This window comes from Alosa alosa, chromosome 13 (genome assembly GCF_017589495.1).
Source record: "Alosa alosa isolate M-15738 ecotype Scorff River chromosome 13, AALO_Geno_1.1, whole genome shotgun sequence".
NCBI classification, from domain to species: domain Eukaryota; kingdom Metazoa; phylum Chordata; class Actinopteri; order Clupeiformes; family Clupeidae; genus Alosa; species Alosa alosa.
The window spans coordinates 12,241,520-12,264,978 of NC_063201.1; the positions used below are offsets into that span (position 1 = coordinate 12,241,520).

Sequence of the window (23,459 nt, forward strand, 5' to 3'; positions counted from 1 at the left end):
TCCCAAAAAAAGTATATAAATCATCTGGCATAACATAAAATACATAAAACAAGAATGTCTAAAATAAAAAAACTAACGAACCAAGCCAGTTTCCCGTCCTACATAGATTAAGCCTTAAAGAAAACTTCAATAAAAATCTCCATTGACAAAAGCATTTATTGAAATTAATTTACTAAAATGACTAAAATGTAATCTACTACCAGGCTTAATCCATGAATGGGAAACTGGCCAATATGGCCTAATGGGTGCTGAATTATGCTGTGCCTGGTGGATGCTCATTGGGTCTATGCTGCATCAGAGACACCTTTCACACAGGCATGTGGTGGATTATGCGGTGGAATCACAGATGGGACATTTGACATCATCAATGGCATGCTGCCTAACATGGCCTAGTAGCGGCCAAATAATCAAGTCATTTAACATATGTAGCCTACAGTAGAACACAAAGCACATGCACCTCATCATGTATACAGTAATAATGGAAGTGCCTTAGAAAACCTTAATGTAGAGGTGATTTTTGACATCCTCCATAAGCATCCTCCATAATTTACTCTGTCCCTACCAATATTACTGGTATGCTAACACAGAAATATAACACTAATCCAAGCTCTCACTGGGTCCAACGACCACTAGCTGGAACTTTTTTCTTCTCTACCACTTTCTTCTCCTTCCTTCTATTTTCTTTTCTGACCTGTGGATATATGTAGCTGTATTGTCCCTACTGTTTTGTGTGATATTGTGCGGCTGTGTGTGTGATAAATTGTAAATAAGCAACTGTGCTGACGAACAAGCTCCGGTGTTCTGGGACCGGTGCATATTAGCTAGTGCACGACCAGGTTATAAACTCTGCTTTCTGAGTCCAGTGGTTTCACCCTCTGTGACATCAGAGATGAAAAGCTTATTAGAGCTTGACTACTATCTTATATCAAAGAATGGCCATGCTGATGAAATACATGAACCACATTGTATTAGACATGCTGTGGGTCAGGAATCTGATCATACTGTATTGTGAGTCAGACCATGCAATGGGCAATAAACTGGACGAGGGTTTGCTGTGCAGATTCAGATTGGGGTGTCCTATGCTGGGTTGGGTTGCTGGGTTGATCATCTGTGGGTCAGAAAAGGACCCTGCGCTGGGGTGGGTCACTGGCTGGGACGGAGCGCGCTGTGCTGGGTTGTGCGGTTGAGCCGCTGGCCCTGTGGCGTGCAGCGGCGCCGCAGCCGGAGGCGGAAGTGACCGCTCAGCAGGATGTAGATGAAGGGGTTGATGCTGCTTGCAGCGTAGCTCAGGCACACAGACAGGTAGTAGCAGGTGTGGTAGGCCAGCGAGGGCCGTCGCACGCTCAGGTTGACCAGCTGCAGCACGTGGTACGGTCCCACGCTCACCAGGAACACCGCCACCAGAACCAGCACCGTCTTGGTCAGCCGAACCACTCGGTCCCTCGGCACACTGCTGCTGTATCTGCAGCACAAACACAGCAGAGTATTGTGTAAACAACTGTTGGGAATGTCAACAAAAACACTTTTGTGATAAATAAATAAAATGTCAGCAAATACTAGAAATATCAACAACAAAAAAAAACCCAAGAAAAACATGTTTGTGATGGAACAGGAGAGTCAACAAATACTTTAAATATCAATTGTCTTCATGCAATGGACATACTGTAAAGTAATAAGTGGTTCTGGTGGGCGATAAAACAAGCTCGAGAGGAGGACTTTCAGGTCCCTAAAGGATCATAGCTCTAGTGCACTTCTATCCAAATGGAGTTTATCTTTTCTCAAGATTCCACGGTTCAACCCGTAACCATTTCAGATAATATTGCGCATTGCGGGTGGACAAACTGTTAGACAACCTAGGCTTGGTATTGGGCTACTGTGGAATTTCCATTTTCTTGTCCACTCTGTCTCAAGGCACGCACACCAAAGGGATGTGGATCTGTCTTGCATACGTTGTGTATGTTCTATCCTGTCAATAATTAGTATTACTAAACTATAATAGCCTACCACACATCTCTCCATGCTCGACAGGCTTTTACTTAACTGTCACCAAGCATAATATTGCCCAGCCTAATTAGACCAGTTGGTTTTATGAGTGTTTTTTTGAGTGGTAGCCATTATATAGCTCTGGTTCAGATTACGCCACATCACTAAAGTTCACAAGGTAAGAAATGTGAAGGATATTTAGGTATGTGCATACATGCACAGTATGTATTTGTAGTTTTTAAAACCAGAAGCTTTTAATTCCAATAGCCAGTTTGATGTATGTTGTAGTCTACACTGTTTACATTGGATTGTACCATGAATTAAAAAGGGCTCTTATTTGTATTTGTTGAGTATTGAGCCCCTAAAAGGTCGAGTTAAAATAAAATGAAAAAAAAAAAAAACTGATGCCATGGACAAGCTAGAGTAAAATGTGTGCACATTTTATAAAACACACTGCACAAACTGTGCACCAAAGATTCTAGAGTTGCTGTGCACACTGTGAGCTCAATTGACTAAAATGTGCCCACATTTGATAAAAACATGCACACATGAAATATTGCTTGTCTTTACTGGTAACATAATGAGTCTGTAAAATACAACAATACACAGTGTTTTAAAAACAATTTGAAGAAAGCCACAGGTGGCTGTGAATCACCCAGCATTTAAACTATAAATAGAAAATGGATTTCTTGGCAAGCTCTCTATTGCTCTCTTTCCCTCTCTCTGCCCCTCTCTCTATCCATCCATCCATCCATCCATCCATCCATCCATCAGGCATAACTCACTGGCGTGCCTTATTGTTCCTCTGGTACATTCTCCAGGTGTAGCAGAGGATGAGGATGTAGCAGAGGAGAATGAGAGGCAGTGGCAGGAAAAAGGACACCAGGGTCTGGTAGATGGTGTACCTGCAAAGACACAAGATGCAAACAACAAATAAACGTCAACGCGTATAAGGTAAAGCTCCGGAGAGAGTGCTGCAAGAACAAAGATCAATCAGCCATTGATTGCCTATAGGTGAGGGATGACTACCAATCGGAGCTTCCTGTGTGAGTCAGGCTATCCTGGCCCCTTGCAGGGGTTTACAGGGTGTTTTGTACCTTGAGGTAACTGAAGTCAGTCCTTGCAGGGCAGAGGACATGTGTGTTAGATGTGTTCTAATTAGGCTGAAAGGTTATTCTATTGCTGTAGCTGTAGCTCTGTAGCTAAATGCACTGTGACTGAAAGGTTATTCTATTGTTGTATCTGTAGCTGTAGCTCTGTAGCTAAATGCACTGTGGCTGAAAGGTTATTCTATTGCTGTAGCTGTAGCTCTGTAGCTAAATGTTAAAATGCCTAAATGTTAATATCTTAAATTATATTCCATTGCTGTAAATCACTTTGGATTAACACGTCTGCCAATTAATAACTGTAAATGTAATGTATGTAATGGTAAGTGCACACCAAACCGACTTCAAAAGCACTAGATTAATCCGATGCAGATTTTTGGTTGGAATTCTATGAACCATTAAACTAGACCCTGGATCCCCTGTCTAACTATACTATAACTATAACTGTATGTCTTTACCTAACCATGTAAACCACTACACCGAACCATGATCGCAGTTATTATTCAGTTTGATAGGCAATGCAGTTAGAATCTGTTTGTAAACTATGTGCCAGCTAGCAGATGATATTCACTTAACTGTTTGACGAACCGTCAAATCACTACACCCAGGTAGCAGTGTTTTGCCAACATGAGACTGTTCAGATAAGACTGAAGTAATAAGTTACTCACTATTAAGTAATAAGTAATAAGTATTGTATGTATTTTTACACTGTTATTTTTAAAAGTGGTAAATAAGTCAAGTCACAATATGTAAATAAAAACATTTTGGAAGTCTATCTTGTCAATTTTGGGAGCTATACATGGAACATGCCATTCCCTCCATGAACATGCTGCTTTCAGCACAGTGCAAACTCTTGACTCACTGCATGATTAAGTATAAGTATAAGTATATACTCTTTTGATCCCGTGAGGGAAATTTGGTCTCTGCATTTATCCAAATCCGTGAATTAGTGAAACACACTCAGCACACAGTGAACACACAGTGAGGTGAAGCACAAGCCATTGTGTGACAGTCAAAATGAACACACCATGACAACATATGATTTATCAACATATAGAGGCCCGGAGCCAGAAACATCCTGCACTTGGACCAATATTTACACATGGCTCACCAATATTTACAACTCCGGTACTAGAACTCTGCTATAAATGATTTATCAGTGTATTGAGCTCTGGGCCCAGAAACATTGTACATGGGAGTTACTACTTTATGCAACCCGAGATACAGAAATATCCTTCACAGATTACAGTGACTAATGTGTATCTTTACAACCATCAAAGAAATCTGTCTTATGTGGATAGTGTCTTCTGTTGGTCACAGCATGTGGATTATATTAGCAACAGTCCAACAGAGACACCCACAATACAAAGCATACTACAGTATGATGATTATGATATCGTATATATGCGTCTGCCAAATAAAGTAAAGTAAAGTAATCCCTCCCATGTGTTAGATAAGGAGTACCAGCTCCTGCCATCCGGAAGACGCTTTAGAATGCCCAGTTGTAAGAGAAATAAATACAAACACTCTTTCCTCCCTCACTCTGTGTCATTACTCAATCAATAGAGAGGAGAATAAATCCCTCACTCCTAGTCTAATGGACATTACCTGTGTGTGGGCTACACCTGTTACATGTGGCGTGAATGGTTTTATGATCTTGAATGTTATTTTTATTGTCTTTCTATGCTGATTGCTGAGCTGTAATGCAAATTTCTATGTAAACAGACATTAAAGTATTATCTTATCTTATCTTATCTTATGTTGTCTTATCTTACCTTATCTTATCTTATCTTAGCCTACTGGAGCTAGCAGCTTCTCGGCTTGGACCCCTAATAATAATCATCATCGTTGTCATCATAATATGCGGCCACTGTGGCCCACATTCTCCTCCCCAGACATTGCCTCACCACAGCAGAGCCCTGCGGGACACCAGGTTCATGGAGCAGCTCTCCAGGCCATCGGGGAAGCGGAGGACCTCTGAGTGGACCCAGGCGGGCAGCGCCAGCACGCCGGCCACGGCCCACACGCACAGGTTGATCCAGATTGTTTTCGAGCGGGTCCTCAGGCTTGTTAGGCGGAAGGGGTGAACCAGCGCCAGATACCTAAGGGGGTCACCAGCAGAGGTCAAAGGTTAGAGGTTGAAAGGTAAGGGGTCAAATGACTCAAAAAGCCAACTCTGGCCAATGAGTTAAAAGTCAACTCTGCTGTGAGCTATGGTTAGGCATAGACCTTTTGAATAGAGAAGGGAGAGAGCAGTGACCCGAACTGGTCTGACCCCAGGGATACGGGATACCAAACCTGCAATGTGACTGGTGTGTCAAAGGGTCAGGCTCTGTGTATGGCAGAGCACATCAACTTGCCATGACTGTATGATTTCACTAAGTGACTTACTATTTACAACTAACCACTTGTGATCGAATCACCCAAGATGCATTTTATACAACATATGTAAACGGGGTCTGAGTGACTTTAACTATATGACAACTGTAACTATTGTGACAATAACATGAACAGAGTGCCTTTTGTTGGCATTCAAACTCATGAGTTTTATACTGGCTGATTGTCTTTAATTGAGTAATAGTGCATGGATGTACTCCTCCATGTACTCCACAAGACCTTTACACCACACGGTAGACAATCACCGAGGGACAAATAAGCAGATCAAACACAGGAACAGTGTAGAACAGTGAGAACAGTGTTCTACACTGAACAGTAGTAGAACAGTGTACACAGTGTAGAACACGGTAATGGCTACTCTTCATTGACCTCCTGAAAAGCCTTTGACGAGATCCATCATGACAGCCTCTGGACGACACTAAGGAGTTATGTCATCCCGTCCCATATGGTGAGCACTGTCCAGGATAAACGACTACATACCTATCCTGTTCCTCCAAGAGAGAGCAGCAGTGCAGTGAAATCTGGAGTTTGTCAAGGATGTATAATATCAGTACTACTGTTCAACATCATCATGGCGCATGTTGTGCAGAGAATAACAGACAAAGGGAGAGGAATTTCTGGTATCCCCAAACACCATGCTATATAACGCCATAACCTTGCCCATGACCTCGGTCCTAGACACATGCATACGTATACAGGGATGGATTACTGCAGGGGCCCAAGGGGTCAGGGGGCCCTGAAGCCCAAGTCTTTGCATGGAATCATTGCCTCAATATCAACAAATCAGGATGTAGGCTATGAATCTGATTGAATTTAGTATTGGCCATCCCCAAAATGCACCAGAATACAGGAAATCACATCAAACAAATTTAAAAAATTCTGGGGGAGAACCCCCAAACCCCCCCTCCCACATATACGACAATAAGTGGGGGGCCCTTAATACATCTGGGCCCAGGGGCCCGAAAGTTCATAATCAGCCCATGTACGTATACTAAAGACAGATGTTTCATGTCCCATAGACAAGAAGGACTGGTCTTCAGTCATAATAAAACTGCACATAAGTATACCAAAAACAACAACTGGACAATAAATAGAGGACATAGCTGACTTTGCATAATATAAACATAACTGTTTACTACAATGGACATTTAAATGAATCAAAAGAACAAAGCAAGGATCACCTCCACTAGTCCAAAGAATTGTTGATTGTAGATACAGTGTGGAAACCACACTGCAGACCTGTGCTGTACGCTATCAAGTCTATTCTATGATGCAAAATGCAGAAAAAAAACACAATAGGACACCCACACAAGCCACATGCTGCCCCCTATGGCCATTATCCTTTACGGACAAGAGGCACAAGATTAACTAAAACTCATTAAAGACAAATGGCAGCAGCTTCTCATTAATTCCTTCCCTTCTCTAACCTCACAAAGCCTAATGCTGACATAGTTGTGCGGTATGGAAGAAGGCAGTCGAGAAAGACTCGATACAACACATGTACAGTACATGTACACCCTCAGATGTACATGTACCTGTCTCACGTTATGCACGATGAATACAATCCTGAGCTGCAGCTTCTTAGTACAGTATGTGAGACTGAAATGTTGTCTTTGTATGATGGCAGAGAGCTATTGCAGAGCCAAAGAAAAACAAGTTAAGTGCAAGGACTTCCATCACTGTAAACTAAAGAAGAAGAGAACAGAAAGGGGTTTGTTCCCACTGTCTACAGAATGCTGGGGAGATTTGCATTTATGTAAGAAATAACAAGTGAACACATGTTGCTGCTGTGTACATATTGGCATAATATTCTACATGCAGATGACTGTGGTTAATAGATTAATGAGCTAATGCATGACCCAAAATCAATGCTTCAAATCAAGGCCTCATGGAGAGGTTAATGCACTGACTATGTGGGAGCATTGTTGATGGTGTGGTTTACAAATGTGTGTGTGTGTGTGTGTGTGTGTGTGTGTGTGTGTGTGTGTGTGTGTGTGTGTGTGCGTGTGTGTGTGTGTGTGTGTGTGTGTGTGTGTGTGTGTGTGTGTGTGTGTGTGTGTGTGTGTGTGTGTGTGTGTGTGTGTTGCAGTTGGAGATGTTTTTGCTGTAAGTACAATACAACATGAAGGGATCTGCAGATTGGTGCAACACACAGTATATTTATGGCAGAAAACACAATCACAGTTGTTTTAATGCCGTCCACTCAGTATGCCTTGCTTGATTCTTGAAGGGAAAAACAAGAGCAACATATGCATCACCACAGAGAGAATCCAATTAGCTGTTGCTGCCTTATCTAAACACATGATGCACACACACAATTAAACACACACACACACACACACACACACACACACACACACACACACACACACACACACTGCTCTATAAATCCAATTTACATATACATTAATAAAATCCATTTCATGTTATCTTGTAGGTTGGATAAGGATGTCATACTGCATGCTGCCATGCACCTGCTCCAGTCCAATATGTTTACATACTGCCTTCCTGGGCAAATCTAATTCAGAGCCAAGAGCTAATACTCTATAGCAGGACAGATTATATTGCCTTTAGATATATTATATATTTGATTCCTCGGTAGCACACATGCTGTGACCCTATACTGTACTTGCAGAATCTATGCTTTCAGAATCTATATACTGCATTTATGTAACACTTTTCTACTTCGGTCCTAGACTGAGGAAGTCCAGACCCTGTCATGCTGAACAGAGAGCAAATTACACACTGTAATGTTTTTTTCATGTGTTAAAGGGATTCAATATATGGATTTTTCAAAACAAATTCTTTCAAAACATGCTTTCTGGGTAAAGTGCTTTGTGTTGCACCCTGTGCATGAAACATGTGCCATATAAATAAACACTTACTTACTTCTCTCACCAATTAAAGCCCACTAAAAGAATAATGCCACACATTCACTCAGTCACTCACATACCGGTATTTAAACATCGATAGCAGAGACTGCCATACAAGGTGCAAAGCTGCACCTTAGGAGCGACCTGGTGTTCAGTGTCTTGCTCAGGGAGCCTCAAAACGAACAGCTACCTCACTGCTGCCCATTAACAAATAAAGTTTTTATAAATGTTTATTCTATGTTGTAAGTCGCTTTGGATAAAATAATATGCTAAGCAACATAAGCATAAACACAAACATAAACAAATGTATATGTGTGTGTACTGTGCTGCTTTGAGATGGATTGTGCTCTATACAAATGCCATGCCATTTGTCAATTTTGATTTATAAATGAATTAAATATTAATGAATTTAAACTAATTTAATTTAAATGTTTGCATGGTTAGGGTGAAATAAATTCTTTATAAAATCAGAACATTTCTTTGGGCTATAGTTGCAAGCCAACACCAGACCTCACCAGACAAGTTTTTTTTATATGTACAGTCTTAATGTCTGAGTCATAATCAGAAACACTCTTAGCAGAAGACACACAGAGAGTTATTAGAATTCTCCTTTTGAACACCTGCCAAAGGTGAACATCCATAACTCAAGCAGTCTTCTGCCGTATGAGCTCTGCATCTGAGTTATTAGAATTCTCCTTTTGAACACCTGCCAAAGGTGAACATCCATAACTCAAGCAGTCTTCTGCCGTATGAGCTCTGCATCTGAGTTATTAGAATTCTCCTTTTTGAACACCTGCCAAAGGTGAACATCCATAACTCAAGCAGTCTTCTGCCGTATGAGCTCTGCATCTGAGTTATTAGAATTCTCCTTTTGAACACCTGCCAAAGGTGAACATCCATAACTCAAGCAGTCTTCTGCCGTATGAGCTCTGCATCTGAGTTATTAGAATTCTCCTTTTGAACACCTGCCAAAGGTGAACATCCATAACTCAAGCAGTCTTCTGCCGTATGAGCTCTGCATCTGAGTTATTAGAATTCTCCTTTGAACACCTGCCAAAGGTGAACATCCATAACTCAAGCAGTCTTCTGCCGTATGAGCTCTGCATCTGAGTTATTAGAATTCTCCTTTGAACACCTGCCAAAGGTGAACATCCATAACTCAAGCAGTCTTCTGTCGTATGAGCTCTGCATCTGAGTTATTAGAATTCTCCTTTTTGAACACCTGCCAAAGGTGAACATCCATAACTCAAGCAGTCTTCTGCCGTATGAGCTCTGCATCTGAGTTATTAGAATTCTCCTTTTGAACACCTGCCAAAGGTGAACATCCATAACTCAAGCAGTCTTCTGTCAGATGAGCTCTGCATCTGAGTTATTAGAATTCTCCTTTTGAACACCTGCCAAAGGTGAACATCCATAACTCAAGCAGTCTTCTGCCGTATGAGCTCTGCATCTGAGTTATTAGAATTCTCCTTTTGAACACCTGCCAAAGGTGAACATCCATAACTCAAGCAGTCTTCTGCCGTATGAGCTCTGCATCTGAGTTATTAGAATTCTCCTTTTGAACACCTGCCAAAGGTGAACATCCATAACTCAAGCAGTCTTCTGCCAGATGAGCTCTGCATCTGAGTTATTAGAATTCTCCTTTTGAACACCTGCCAAAGGTGAACATCCATAACTCAAGCAGTCTTCTGCCAGATGAGCTCTGCATCTGAGTTATTAGAATTCTCCTTTTGAACACCTGCCAAAGGTGAACATCCATAACTCAAGCAGTCTTCTGCCGTATGAGCTCTGCATCTGAGTTATTAGAATTCTCCTTTTTGAACACCTGCCAAAGGTGAACATCCATAACTCAAGCAGTCTTCTGTCATGAGCTCTGCATCTGAGTTATTAGAATTCTCCTTTTGAACACCTGCCAAAGGTGAACATCCATAACTCAAGCAGTCTTCTGCCGATGAGCTCTGCATCTGAGTTATTAGAATTCTCCTTTTGAACACCTGCCAAAGGTGAACATCCATAACTCAAGCAGTCTTCTGCCGTATGAGCTCTGCATCTGAGTTATTAGAATTCTCCTTTTGAACACCTGCCAAAGGTGAACATCCATAACTCAAGCAGTCTTCTGTCGTATGAGCTCTGCATCTGAGTTATTAGAATTCTCCTTTTGAACACCTGCCAAAGGTGAACATCCATAACTCAAGCAGTCTTCTGCCTTCGATGAGCTCTGCATCTGAGTTATTAGAATTCTCCTTTGAACACCTGCCAAAGGTGAACATCCATAACTCAAGCAGTCTTCTGCCGTATGAGCTCTGCATCTGAGTTATTAGAATTCTCCTTTTGAACACCTGCCAAAGGTGAACATCCATAACTCAAGCAGTCTTCTGCCGTATGAGCTCTGCATCTGAGTTATTAGAATTCTCCTTTTGAACACCTGCCAAAGGTGAACATCCATAACTCAAGCAGTCTGAGCTCTGCACCTGCACGGCTAAAGGAAGGCACTCGATATGATCGAAAATAGGATTATTGGTGTGAAATTATAGATCTCTGCTCAACTCGATAGGGTCTGGACGTCATCATCAGTGTACACGAGTGTGGCATCAGCAATATAGTAACAGTTAGCCTATTGACAAACTATCCACCCTTCACAACCTCAGCACAAGCTTGCAATTTACAGATGCAGTTATCGCAACACGTCAAATCATATATTGAGTATATGTCCAAATAAATATGTAGTTAGCTCACTCTTTAAAATACATTATTAAATTGGTGCAGACTCTGTGAAGAGGCCCATGCATCGACTGTGGGGTTGTTGATTGACTGATTGCATCTGGAGTGGGCGCTGTCTATATAAGCCTGAAGATCAGCCTCACTTGGCACTCTGACTCTTTTTGGGCATTCTGACTCTTGCACTCACACACATCTAGACTTTCATTCACCACATCCACTCAACATCCACTCATTTGCACACACTCTTTTCTCTTTTCCATGCTCTCCCATCCAATCTTACAAGCTTTACTCAGTCATTGCCGGTATTTCCAGCTTTACAGCTACAACAAGAAACCCTATCATATCCCCTAGACACTGTTTTTCTGTTAGTAAATAAATGTACTGTATGTACTGAAATTGCATTTGGCATTGGCCTCCATTTCTGTTTGCTGCCCACACAAGCCTAGGCCATAACAAGAGGAAGCTCTACAGTCGCCAAAAATACCTAAACCTGCATAGTGTACCTTTTAAAGTGACCTAGAAAATACACTGTTAAACTAATTTGGTATTTGGAACTGGATTCGTATTCTCAACTCAACTGAATCTATTTCCCAGATATCCCCATTACTCCATAAACCACTCTGGATAGTTGGCATGGCATACATTATTGCGTGTACACATGCCTGGATACTAGATAAGGGTATGTATTTAAGCCTGAGTAGCTTACACTGCTGGGTACTAACTGTCACCAAGACTCTTGTAATTAACACGTCGTGTGTGTGTATGCTGGTTATCCATGATGGTGACTGCAATCCAAATCAACCGAAGGCTAATGTGAGAGGCTGGAAATACAGAGCCCTGTGTTTAAAGGGAACGCAAAACCAAATTATTTACCAACATGACCCTGTGATAGGCTACATCATTCATTCATACAATTTCCGCTATCCAATAGAAAGACTTATATGCCTAAGCAGGATTAGCCTATGTAGGCCTACCTCTTAGAGCTAAATTGGTGCCCAGTATGTTGAAAATTAAAGGAAAGGGGAATCCGACATTGGGTACCCTAAAAACATTCAACAAATTACACAGAATTACCAATAGCATGTAAAGGAACAGCCGTTCAGATGTTACGTCAAAATGTCCTGTGCTCTGTGTTGTCCAGATATTGGTTATGACCAGTTAATACAATAACCAGCTAGCTTCAGACTGAACATTCTCGTAATATGACTTTTTACCTCCACAGTTGCTGTATCAAATACATGCAAGTCAATGGAAGAATTACATATGGCCTATGCTAGGCTGAAATCACATAGCCCCTTAAAACAGTCATAACATTCATGTCCATTTGAGTCATGAGCTCACACTGCTGAGCCCGAATAAACTCACCTGTCCAGACTCATGGCCGTCATGATGACCGCACAGGCCACCTGGTTGCAGTTGTCCAGGGAGGAGATGACGATGCAGAGCGTGTTCCCAAACACCCAGTGCCCGCCTCGTGCCCACTGGTGGATGAGGAAAGGCATAACGGTCACGTGCACCAGGTCAGCGCCCGCCAGGTTGCACATGTAGACGTCAGGCACCGTCTTCTTGGGGGACCTGTAGTGCAGGAACATCTGCAGTTGGTAGGCTACAGCATATTCACCCAGTCTCACAACAAACAGACCATAACCATAGTGTAATACTTTGGCGACAGTTGGAGGGCGACAGTTGGGGAGTGGGGGTTGAAACTGTGTTGAACAACTATCTAATTTAGCAGGGGGGGGGGGGTCCTGACCCCCACCATTTAGGACCAGGAAAGAAGTCAAAAGTAATACTTTGGCGATAGATGGAAGGTGACAGTTGGGGGAGTGGGGTTAAAACTGTGTTGTACAACTATTGAATTTAGCAGGTGCTCTGCAGTGAACTATTACAGCCAGGGGCAGTCCCCATGAAGCAGCTCAGTACAGGGCTAAATGCCTTGCTCAGGAGCACAGTGGCAGTGGAGTGGTGGCAGCCCCTGGGATCAAACTCACAACCAGATTCCTGATCCCTAAACCCCTAAATACAACATGTTATTGCATAACTCACACTGACCCTAGCCCCTTCTGTGCTGTGCTGCCTGTCCCTATAGCGCCTCATCCTTTATCTGAAAAGCGTTCGCTGGAGCCCTACTGCAGTGTTTTTCAACCTTTTTTGTGCCACGGCACACTTTTGACACTTAAAATCTCCCACGGCACACTAACATCCTGTGTGAAGAAAAAATAAACATACCATAGCCTAAAATTTCAAATAATACACAGATATGGCCTTATTATAGCTTCTATGCAAGACCTGCTCAATAATACAAGTGCCCTCTGTTTCATTTGTAGGTGACTATATCTAATTTAATTGTTGTTATGAACTGGATATGTGATGATTCTGTGATATGGGGCCCCGTTGTACAATGCCTGCCCTGCATACCACAAATAGTGCAATCATACAATCAATGAGAGCATGTGGTTATAAATTCTTTGATGCAACAGTTGCTTTTCTTGACCAGTGAGTGACATTTGGGTAATTTTCTGCGGCACACCTGATGATCTCTCACGGCACACTAGTGTGACCCGGCACAGTGGTTGAAAAACATTGCCCTACTGTATAAATCCCCTTACCTGTAGCATAAGGAATTTAATATCTCTCATATATCTGAAATGGTCATAGACAGGCATAAATGGGGGGTTATGGCATAATAATGCAGTACTGAGCAGAGATCGCTGGATCCATCCAAATCACCACTGTTTACTGGTAGTGAAAACTCACAGATTTTCCAAGTTTTTGCCAAAATTCTCCGCAGAGATTTCTAGCTAAACTCAAGCAACACGGTTTGTTGTGAGAGAATTTGAAACAACATTGCTTGACTCTGAAATGGAGCCTGAGATGAAGACGATGTTTTTTATTTAAACAAGCTGATAATATTATATTTTAGGCTTTTCACATCCAACACAGCCACAGGTGTCTGAAAAGTGTATGCAGTAGGCAATTTGTTGATTTTATTTTGCAACTTCATAAAACTATTCCAAGGACTGATCAATTTTGCCTACATAACCTTTTCTGGTTTGTAGATGATGAAATAATCAATTAACATATGTCTATTCAGATGCAGACAGTGTCCCATGAATAGTTAGCCTACATTGTAACAAGGCAAGGCACTTTCATAATATTAGAAGTTCAATCGGCTCTAATATAATTTAACCAACTGCATCAGAAAGTAGGAAAAACGCAAAAAGCAAATCACTAAGCAAACGAGGTAAATTTCAATGAAAGAATACTAAGTCTAATCACAAATGATCATTTAGCAAACTTCTAGGGAATACTGCAGATTATTAATTTGCAAAATATCATAGCTTAGCCTACTAATGCTTATGATCAGTTCTATATCTTTCCAATAATAAATATACACTTCAAATAAGACCAGTTTGGACAACATTAGCCTACATGTATATCATACCTCAGAATAGTTACCAGTACCAGGATGTTCCCCACTAAGCCTGTGCAACAGAGAAAGCCCACGAAGGCTGGCAAAATAGTTGTCTCTGTGACTTTGACAATACTGTAATACTCATCGTTGTCGACTTCGGCACTCCATGAGCTGTTTGGTGAAAATGTGCTGTTCACAGCAGTTGAGTCCGCTTCGGTCATGTTCATAAATATAGAAACAAATAGTCCAACCGTTAAAAAAAATCACTGTCCATAGATTTGATCGGCATATCATTTGACGTTCCGAGGTAGATCATTCCTCTCCCCTGCGCTCCAAGAGACCTGCGTTTTACGCACATCGCACAAGGTGCATTGTAGTCTACACTGTACATTCAGCTCAAGCCTCCATTCACATGCTTTCAACGTAATTGACAATCGAGATGTAGACGATATAAGAATGAAGGCAGCACGCAAAGTGTTTTTCTACGTACTGTCGCTCAAACGCACACAACCACTTTAAAGGCATAAAATACATGTTTATTGAATTATTTTACATTTATGCATTCATTTAGCAGACGTTTTTTTTTTTAAAAAAAAAAAATTCCATCCAAAGCCACTTACTAAATGAGTCATAACATTCAAGTTAGGCTATAAAAGGCCTACTTAGGTCCAGGTAACAATAGCCTAAATACTATGACCAGACAGAGGCTATAAGAACTGTAGTCAAGTGTATCTAAAGAGATGGTGGTAGAAGGAGGAGGAAGAAGGGAAGTCTATGGTAAGTGCATATCATCTTCCTTCCTGTATAATGCATGTACATGTTAATCTGTTCTATAGTCCAGACTCTGACCATTTTGACTGTGTATGTGACATAGAAAATAATTTGTGGGGGAATGGACAGCTTGCAGAAAGAAACTGGATGCTGGAAAGCTATTATATACTATAGCTTAATAGATAGATGTTACATCAAATCCCAACAACTTGTGAAGTGCAAAATGGTCACCTAGACTAGAGTGTCAGGATGTCATGCCTAAAAAGTTCAGTTTAGGTTAAGGGAGCTCAAAGTGTTAGAGCTTTATAATGTGTTAATTGCACATGAACAAGACCTGTATACTGCCAAACCCAACCCAACAATCTGTAACATGAAGGGATGTGTGTGAGCGTGTGTGTGTGTGTGTGACTGTGAGTGTGTGTGTGTGTGTGTGTGTGTGTGCCCTTTTTGTTTCTGGTTTCCTCAACACTGATGAAGCACCTCAGAGAAATGCACCTAAAATCATATATGTATAAACCGACACCTGAACAACTGAGAGCCAAACAGTTTCACTTATAAGGCAACAGCTCAACTGACCAAATAAACATGGTCAGACAGCTGCCGTGCGAAAAGATGAAACAGAGAGAGGCTTTCTGGAGGAGAATGAAGAGATCAAGATGATTCCCTTTGATGCTAGGTGATTAGAGATGGAGGGAACAGCCTTCATATCTCAGGAGCATGAGCAGAACATCTCTCACCAGGAAACAGTGATGTGCACTTAGGCAATGTGGAGGCTTTACTGGTTATGGCATGACAAAGCTGAGCGATTATTCCAAAAAAAGACAGAGACAGAGAGAGAGAGCAAAATACAGCATAGTATTTTTTAAGAATCTAACAGACATGAGAAATCTGTAGGTCATGTGTGTTTATGTATATTTTAGTTATCTTCTCCGGGATACAAATGGGTCATTTTTCATTTTAGACAAGAAAAATTAAAGTGATATTCCAGCTGCCAATGAAAACATGTAGCGTAGAAGTTCATTTTTGGGTCAGTTTCATTCATATAGCGCCATAACATAGGAGCATGTCTCAAAGCACTTTACAGAGCCCAGCTTGACTTTGATCCTTGATCAAGATAACACAAGACTACCATCCCCAATTTTTTCATGGTGATGTTTTTGCACTTGAAGGTTTGCATCTGCCACTACCCAACTGTGCGTTGTCGTTGTATCCTGCGTCTTGTTATGTAACGTTCAATAGGCTTGGTTGTTGATTGGCCGCTGTGGGAAATACCCTACCTACAACACAATTGAACACCCCTCCTGTGTGTGTCTGAAATCATGGCTTCTGCTGAATGTTTCTTAGAACTGTTAAAAGTCAGTTGTTCCTTGCCACCTTTGTCTCCCCATTGCAACCATGCTTGCTCTGAGAGGGCCTGAATGGTCTTTTAGACCATGTCTATTGTTCATGGCACTGTATACTGTAAATGAATGAATTTAAAACTGAATTCAGTGCCATTTATAATACACTCTGTAACAATGGCGGGAACAACTGATGGCAGTGTACTGGTGGTAACCTATACTCTGGCTTGCTTACTGTACTCACTGAATAATGTTACTCTGGCTGGGTTGAAAAGCTGAGATCTGACAGAAGGCTTCTTAGTGCATCTGGTGCTCTTAATGGGGCATCTGGTGTTTCTCACTCGTCAAATGCATCTTTGGAATTGGATTGGAAAGAAGCACGTTTTCCCATTACTAGTATTGTTAAATGAAAAAAAAGAAAGAAAAGAAAAAAAGAAAAACAGTATACTGTCAAGTTGCCTTTCAATAAGGGAATTTAATGTAAGACCTCCACTCTTTGACTGAACCCTTATTAGAAGCCTAGTTACCATCAGCAGGATAGAAATAGAACTCAGACAATGAAAAGAAAAGTGACATGGTCAAGGTGAGGTAATACTTGTTTTGTGTTTTTGTTATCATGCTCCTAGGAATACCTTTTTTGTACACAAGCGGACTACAGGAGTAAAGCAAGTGTATAGCATTAAATGCCACTGGTAACTTCAAACTAAATTAGGTAAGTTCAGCCTCTGGATGGACTCAAGGCTAACTCCCTATGTAATCATGGCTCCTGCTGACAGTTTCTTTGAAGGTGTCCACCAGTGTCTCATGCTAGCTCTGAGGGGTGGTGGCCTTGAGTTTGCTAAAGCACTCTAAAACAATTTATATCTTTCAAGGCTCTAAACAAGTCATTGAAATTGAATGAAATTAAATTCACCATCCCTGAATAATTTAAATACATCAATGAAGGTGCCTATACACTCCTCTGCTATGAACTGGATGAAGATAAACAGCACCTGAGCTTCACTCCTCTGCACCAAACAAGAGATTGTAGGTGATGGAACTCCTCGGGAGGACTGGAGGAACATCTTACTGAGAATTCAACAATAAAATAAATGTGCCATTATATTTTATTTACTGTATGTTTAAAGAAACTCACTTTTTTAAGTGTAGCTGGATTCTCCATTATTCAGTATTTACTTGACAAGAAGCTGGTGAGTTGCTGAATGCAATGTGGGTGTGGTGTTGCTGTGAGATAATGTTCAATATTTCATTTACAGCATTGAACAATTCTGAACAGTTTTAGACCAAATCAGAACGCCTTGAGGAAACAAACCAAAGAGAGAATTTTAAATGAGCTGGAGGGGAACAGCATGAGAAATACCAAAGCGTGAAATGGACAGAAGTCCTGCAGCTGATTTATCCTTTCAGACGTTCACAATTACACAAGTAAATTAAAATCCACACCTGTAAGCTTCAGTAAAAGCTTGTTTCAGTTAAATTCAATTACCTAGTGATGATGAACACTTCACTATGAATGCCCAAACAGTGTACCCTACTGTGAGGAAAAGAAACAGGAAAATTATTCCTGCTGTGGTTTCCATTGCATTCCATCCCAAGTGCAATTTCATAGTAGATTCAGCAAGGATATGCTGTACTTTGGCATTTGCTCGTTCAACCCTTTTTTAGAGTTGTAGAGGTGTGTGTGTGTGTGTTGTGTTGGTTTCTTATCAGATGGAACAAATGGGTTCTGGATCACAAATATAAAAACAAAAACATTTTGGGGAAGGTGGTTTCAGGTGAGGATCTTAACGGCATTGTAATATACACGCACACTGAAAGTAATTGTGGTCAGAGTGCGAATTACCCCATCATAATTGGGGGGTACTGCTCCTTCACTTCTTCTATGACCATCATGGTCCACTACCATATCAATCCATCCCCACCGTGATCACCAAGTGCAACATGTGTTGTGCAACACACACAAGGTCTAAACATGCGACAAACTGATTATCAGTAGGCTACAGAATATATCATCGTTCTTATATACCCTGTCGTCTCCCTGCGGCCTGCTCACGGCTTTCATCCTGTGCCTGTCTGCTGAGCACCCCTTTCCTTAACACATATGAACAGTGTATAAAACCTAACTGCACCTACACTTTTAATGTAATTGTTTGTAGAGCTTAGTGTTAATATTTCCTGCTTACTCTTTTAGCACCAAAAAAGTGCCTGATGTCTGTGTGCCCTTTCCTTCTCCTCATAGTGTCTCTTTGAATAAAATAAAATCCTGGTTTCATTAAGATAGTATCAGGGTTCTCAGATGAAACTACATTTATCAAGCTAAAAATATGAAATAATAGAATGTAAAAACAATACCAACCAATTAAAAACAAATTCAAATACTAGCACATACTATTTAGCCTAGGCTACTTGGGTCTTTTTATGTTTCCACAGGTTTCACTGATGTTATGTTGCCTAGGCTTAGCTACTGTACATCAGACCCTCAAGTGCATAGGCTACCGCCGGTAATATAAAAACACAGGATCTGTGCCAAACTAATTTCAAAAGGGCACAATAATTTATTCAAGATAAAATGAGAATAATTATAGGCTATGGAGTTCATCTCCTTGGAAATGACAATCGATTTTACCTCACCACAATGTAAAGCTTGATTTAAATAGAGAATTAGCCAATCTTGCTAACTAACCAAGGCCCACTTTACTAGCCTCAGTGGGTAAGTAGCAGGTAAGTAGCCAGTAATTCAATGTATGAAGATGTGACATGATGAAAGAACAAAACACGTTTATAAATGAAGGTTGTAAAATAACACATCTTCAACAACCTACGATTACATTTTTACCCATGCACGTCAGCAGCAAACTGAATTTAGCCTACTGAAGGAATTTACCTAGCGTTTTATCATTCAACGTTGACACTTGCTTGTGAAGTTGAAGTCGTTCTCTCTCAGTTGCTCAGTGGTTAAAATGGTATGGTCCACAATAGGGGTGTCTGAAATCGCTTTACATTAAAATGTTCCTACGGTGAAAATAGGAGTTGACTTGTATTGTAACTGTAATGATATTTTTCACAATATCAGAAAAATTATCTGACCCCCCAAAAACTGATATTTCTGTCTCTTTGGGGGGTACTGGGTCTTCATTGGGGGTATAGTACCCCCCAGTACCCCCTGTAATTCGAACTATGATTGTGGTGAATAATTACTTAATATTAACTTAGAAGGGCAAACTTCAGGAACACTCAGGAATCAGGTTTATTCTGTTACAAGCAGAGAGGGTAAAAAATGGTCTATGGTCTATGTAGGCCCTCTGTTGGATCAACCTCTCCCTCCTCAGTTCTCCATCTTGTTCTTCTGACAAACAATGCAAGTTAGTCACTTTTGTATCGGTTAAACAAAGAAAGAATTGGTGGCAAAACAAGCCCAAGTGGTTGGTTCTCCACATGGCATCAGACACACCCACTTCACACCTATGCATTCTTATCTGAACAGCATGAGGAGAGATATCTTATATGTAAGGGATAATGTATAGAACGCCGGTCATTGTCGGGAAATAGGTCCCGACAGGGCGAACCGGACCCCGACGCGCAGCGGAGGGGTCTTGTTCCGCCCTGAAGGCACCTATCTCCCGACAATGACCGGCGTTCTATACATTATCCCGCTTATTACACGGCTACTTACCAAAACGACACAATAAACTCCCCACGATATGACTCTAGCCTACATAGCCTATTTGTTACCGTTTCATCATGGCTTTTGCTGAGAAACAAATAGTTTGCAACAACACACGCTGAACTTGAATCAAACATTGTTTAGAACACAGCTGATCAACCGTCTGCTTTCACTTTTGAATGAAGTTCCAATCCTTGCGTAGTGATATGAAATAATTGACTTAGAAGCACAAAGCCCATTTTCCTTGACAGCGGTCTGTTATACTTAGCAACTGTCTGTTATTCAGAATTAGCAGACCGCCGAACGTTGGGAAGGCCCATTTAAGTGAATGGAGCATTCTGCAGCACTATGAAGAGCCGTGTAATAAATCAGAAATATCACTGGCATGTTCCAAATATTGATAGAATGTTCCAAACATTCTCACAATCAAATCATTACAATCCCCTTGTACTGAGACTATTACAATGATACCAAACATGAATATATTTACATTTCATGACACATGGATACATTATAGCAAGGTAACATCCTTTGTCTTGTGGATCTGATAGCCCTTGGAACCAGTACATTAGCATTTCATTGGGGGAGGGGAGGGTGTCTGTGTTTAATGCAAATTCATAATTTGAAACCCTAAAAATATTGCTATCAACACACACACACACACACACCATAAAAACATTCTGAACTGAAGACTGAGACATACACATGAAATAAAGGCATATTAAAACAGACATAAATCAATGCACTGTGCAGTATTACACTCAAAAATGTATTCATAATACAACATGCATTCCCTTGCATTGATGTGTTGCGACCCAGTTAGAATCAACAAACTGGCCAATGGAGCTCAGTCATCCAAGACAGGCATGGATTGATTACCCAAACAGCCCTTCGGCGAGAGCGTGAGCCAAGTGGGAATCCAGGCGCTTGAGTTGCGTGGGGAGAAGGCTGGGCAGGTTGAGTCTGGTGCTTTGAGGTGACCTGCTGGTGCATTAACTTGTCTTTCATAACTAAGACCACTGTGATCTCACTTCAGCCTGCGGAGAAATTTAATGTTTTAGGACACAGCTATGCAACCCTTCCAGTAATACTCAGTGTCTTTTATGTGCTGTGTGTGTGTGTGTGTGTGTGTGTGTGTGTGTGTTAAAGAGGAGAGAGTGAAGCAGAGAGAAAATGTGTGTATTTGTGTGTGTGTGTACATTGGTATGCAAATACTTTGATTTAGACATTCGATGTTAACTTTTAACTCTCTCTTCTAAATCTTTAATATTTTTCAACCATGTTGTTCAGACTGAATGTGTGAAAAGATTTAATAAGCTAATAACTCAATGCATTTATTTATCTGTGCTTTGTATGTGCTACTGCAGTACATTTTGAAGGACACACATTGACATTTCAGTGGTAATAAAAACACCTTTATTGAGTTAATTCCTCATTAACTGCTTTAGATTCCTTCGGGGTAGACAGGGGCAAAACACACACCAACGTACAAAGCATTAAGAACATGTAAAAACAGTGCTACGATCGATAAAGCGAATTCATCTTCCTCCTTCTCTTCCACTTCCTCCTCTCCTTCTTTCCCAGTCGCCTGACCATGGTGACCATGTCCGTCACAACTTGCAGCTCTGGATGGTCATGGCGTCCTCTGGCCAGCGGTACGAGTCGACGGCGAACTCGTCGTAATCAGTGCTGTAGATGAGCGAGCGCACAAGGGCCTCCTTATCTTCAGGCTCAGGGCGCAGCGTGGCCATCTTGTGCTTGTATGCGTACTCTACTACCTGTGTATGCAAACAAAGGAAACACAGGGGACGACCACACACACACACACACACACACACACACACACACAAAAAAGGATATGAGTATGTATGCAACATGGCACATGGTAAACATGGCAACATACTGGCAATTTAAGCTGACACTTTAATGAAATGTAAATAAATACTCTTGAATAACTAATAATCATGCAATCTATACCTCCAATAACGCAATAAAAATCTTTTGATGGGAGGTTTTCTATGAGGAGCCCTATGGCTTTCTTGTGCTAAGAGAATTAAGATTTTGAGAATGAGTTCTTTTGTTAAGGCTCTTATTAGGAGATTTACCATCTTCTCTGATTTAAAAAACTCAGGATTTCACTAATCCACAGACTTGAAATAACCCCCCAGATTTAGCCATTCAGAAGCAAAACACTATAACTGATTGTGTCTCTGTAGGGGAATGTCTGATCGCACTGTGCTCCTTGACAACAGGTAGGCAAGCTAAATAGCTTCTCAAGTGCTCACTCTCTGACCAATAACTGTGACGCCAAACAGGTCAAATCAGCTGCAAACGTGTCAACAATGCGGTTGGTGCACAACAGTCAACAGAAACTTGGGCACTGTAAAGTGCCTTGGGACTATATATTTCAATCGCTATTTCTACATGAATACTGAACTGAATCGAGTTTAATATTGAATAACCTACTTATGCTTGTGCCTATTCACCATTGACCCTTTAGCCTTTGCTTTGGCTGGAGGGAGTACAAATACACATATTTTGGATACCGAAAGGTTTGACTGGGATCTGTTTCTTTGTAAACTACCTCTAAACCTCTAACCTTTGTTATGAGCTATGAGCATTACTCTAACCAAAACATTTGAGGAACTCTGTTCTTCTTCAGTTTTTCATCAGCAGAGTTAGCCTGGGGCATCTCTTTTAAAAGAGTGGTCTTTGTGAGGAAAGCCTCTTTTTCAGAGGCCTCAAATGAGTATCCTCAGTCGGCTCAAAAGCTCAAGTTGCCTCCGCAGGGACTGAAAAGCACACTTTAAGCATTTGAGTGGCAAAGGCAAGACAAGGGAAAGTCACTAGTCATGTCACCTTGACGGCAATCTTCAAGGACACATCCTGGATGGTGGTGAGGGGAGGATAGAGTCTTCCCTCGGCAAGGTCTTTTTCTGTCACCAGGTCAGCGATGGTCTGCAAGAGGAAACAGACTACAAATCACATAATGCTACACCAGCATGTACAAAATACTGGTGCAGAGGTACACACGTGCGTGCACACACGCCACACACACACACACACACACACTCAGATGAAAAAAAACATTAATCTCCTTCACTCCAAACCCCTCATGCATTCATACACACAAAGAGGAGTGTGCCTCAGTGAGCAAGCTTTTCTGAAGAGAACTGATATTGCTCAAGA

The 23,459-nt window shown here is 41.2% G+C and overlaps 2 protein-coding genes across 2 annotated transcripts in view; both read right to left on the minus strand.

Annotated features, from left to right (window-relative positions):
* Positions 1-699: 699 nt before the first annotated feature.
* mchr2a (melanin concentrating hormone receptor 2a) lies at positions 700-14,878 on the minus strand. Its single transcript, XM_048261519.1, has 5 exons — positions 14,526-14,878; positions 12,446-12,655; positions 4,997-5,191; positions 2,769-2,888; positions 700-1,462 (listed from the first exon to the last, which is right to left on the minus strand). The coding sequence occupies exons 1-5, from the start codon at positions 14,720-14,722 to the stop codon at positions 1,144-1,146; spliced, it is 1,041 nt and encodes a 346-aa protein (XP_048117476.1). The 5' UTR covers positions 14,723-14,878; the 3' UTR covers positions 700-1,143.
* Positions 14,879-21,669: 6,791 nt separating this feature from the next.
* Positions 21,670-23,459, minus strand: part of me1 (malic enzyme 1, NADP(+)-dependent, cytosolic) — a 114,886-nt gene continuing 113,096 nt past the window's right edge. Inside the window, exons 13-14 of the mRNA XM_048261812.1 lie at positions 23,130-23,228; positions 21,670-22,048 (exon numbers count right to left, since the gene is read on the minus strand). Coding sequence (XP_048117769.1) covers positions 21,881-22,048; positions 23,130-23,228 — 267 coding nt within the window. The 3' untranslated portion in view covers positions 21,670-21,880. The remainder of the gene's footprint in view (positions 22,049-23,129; positions 23,229-23,459) is intronic.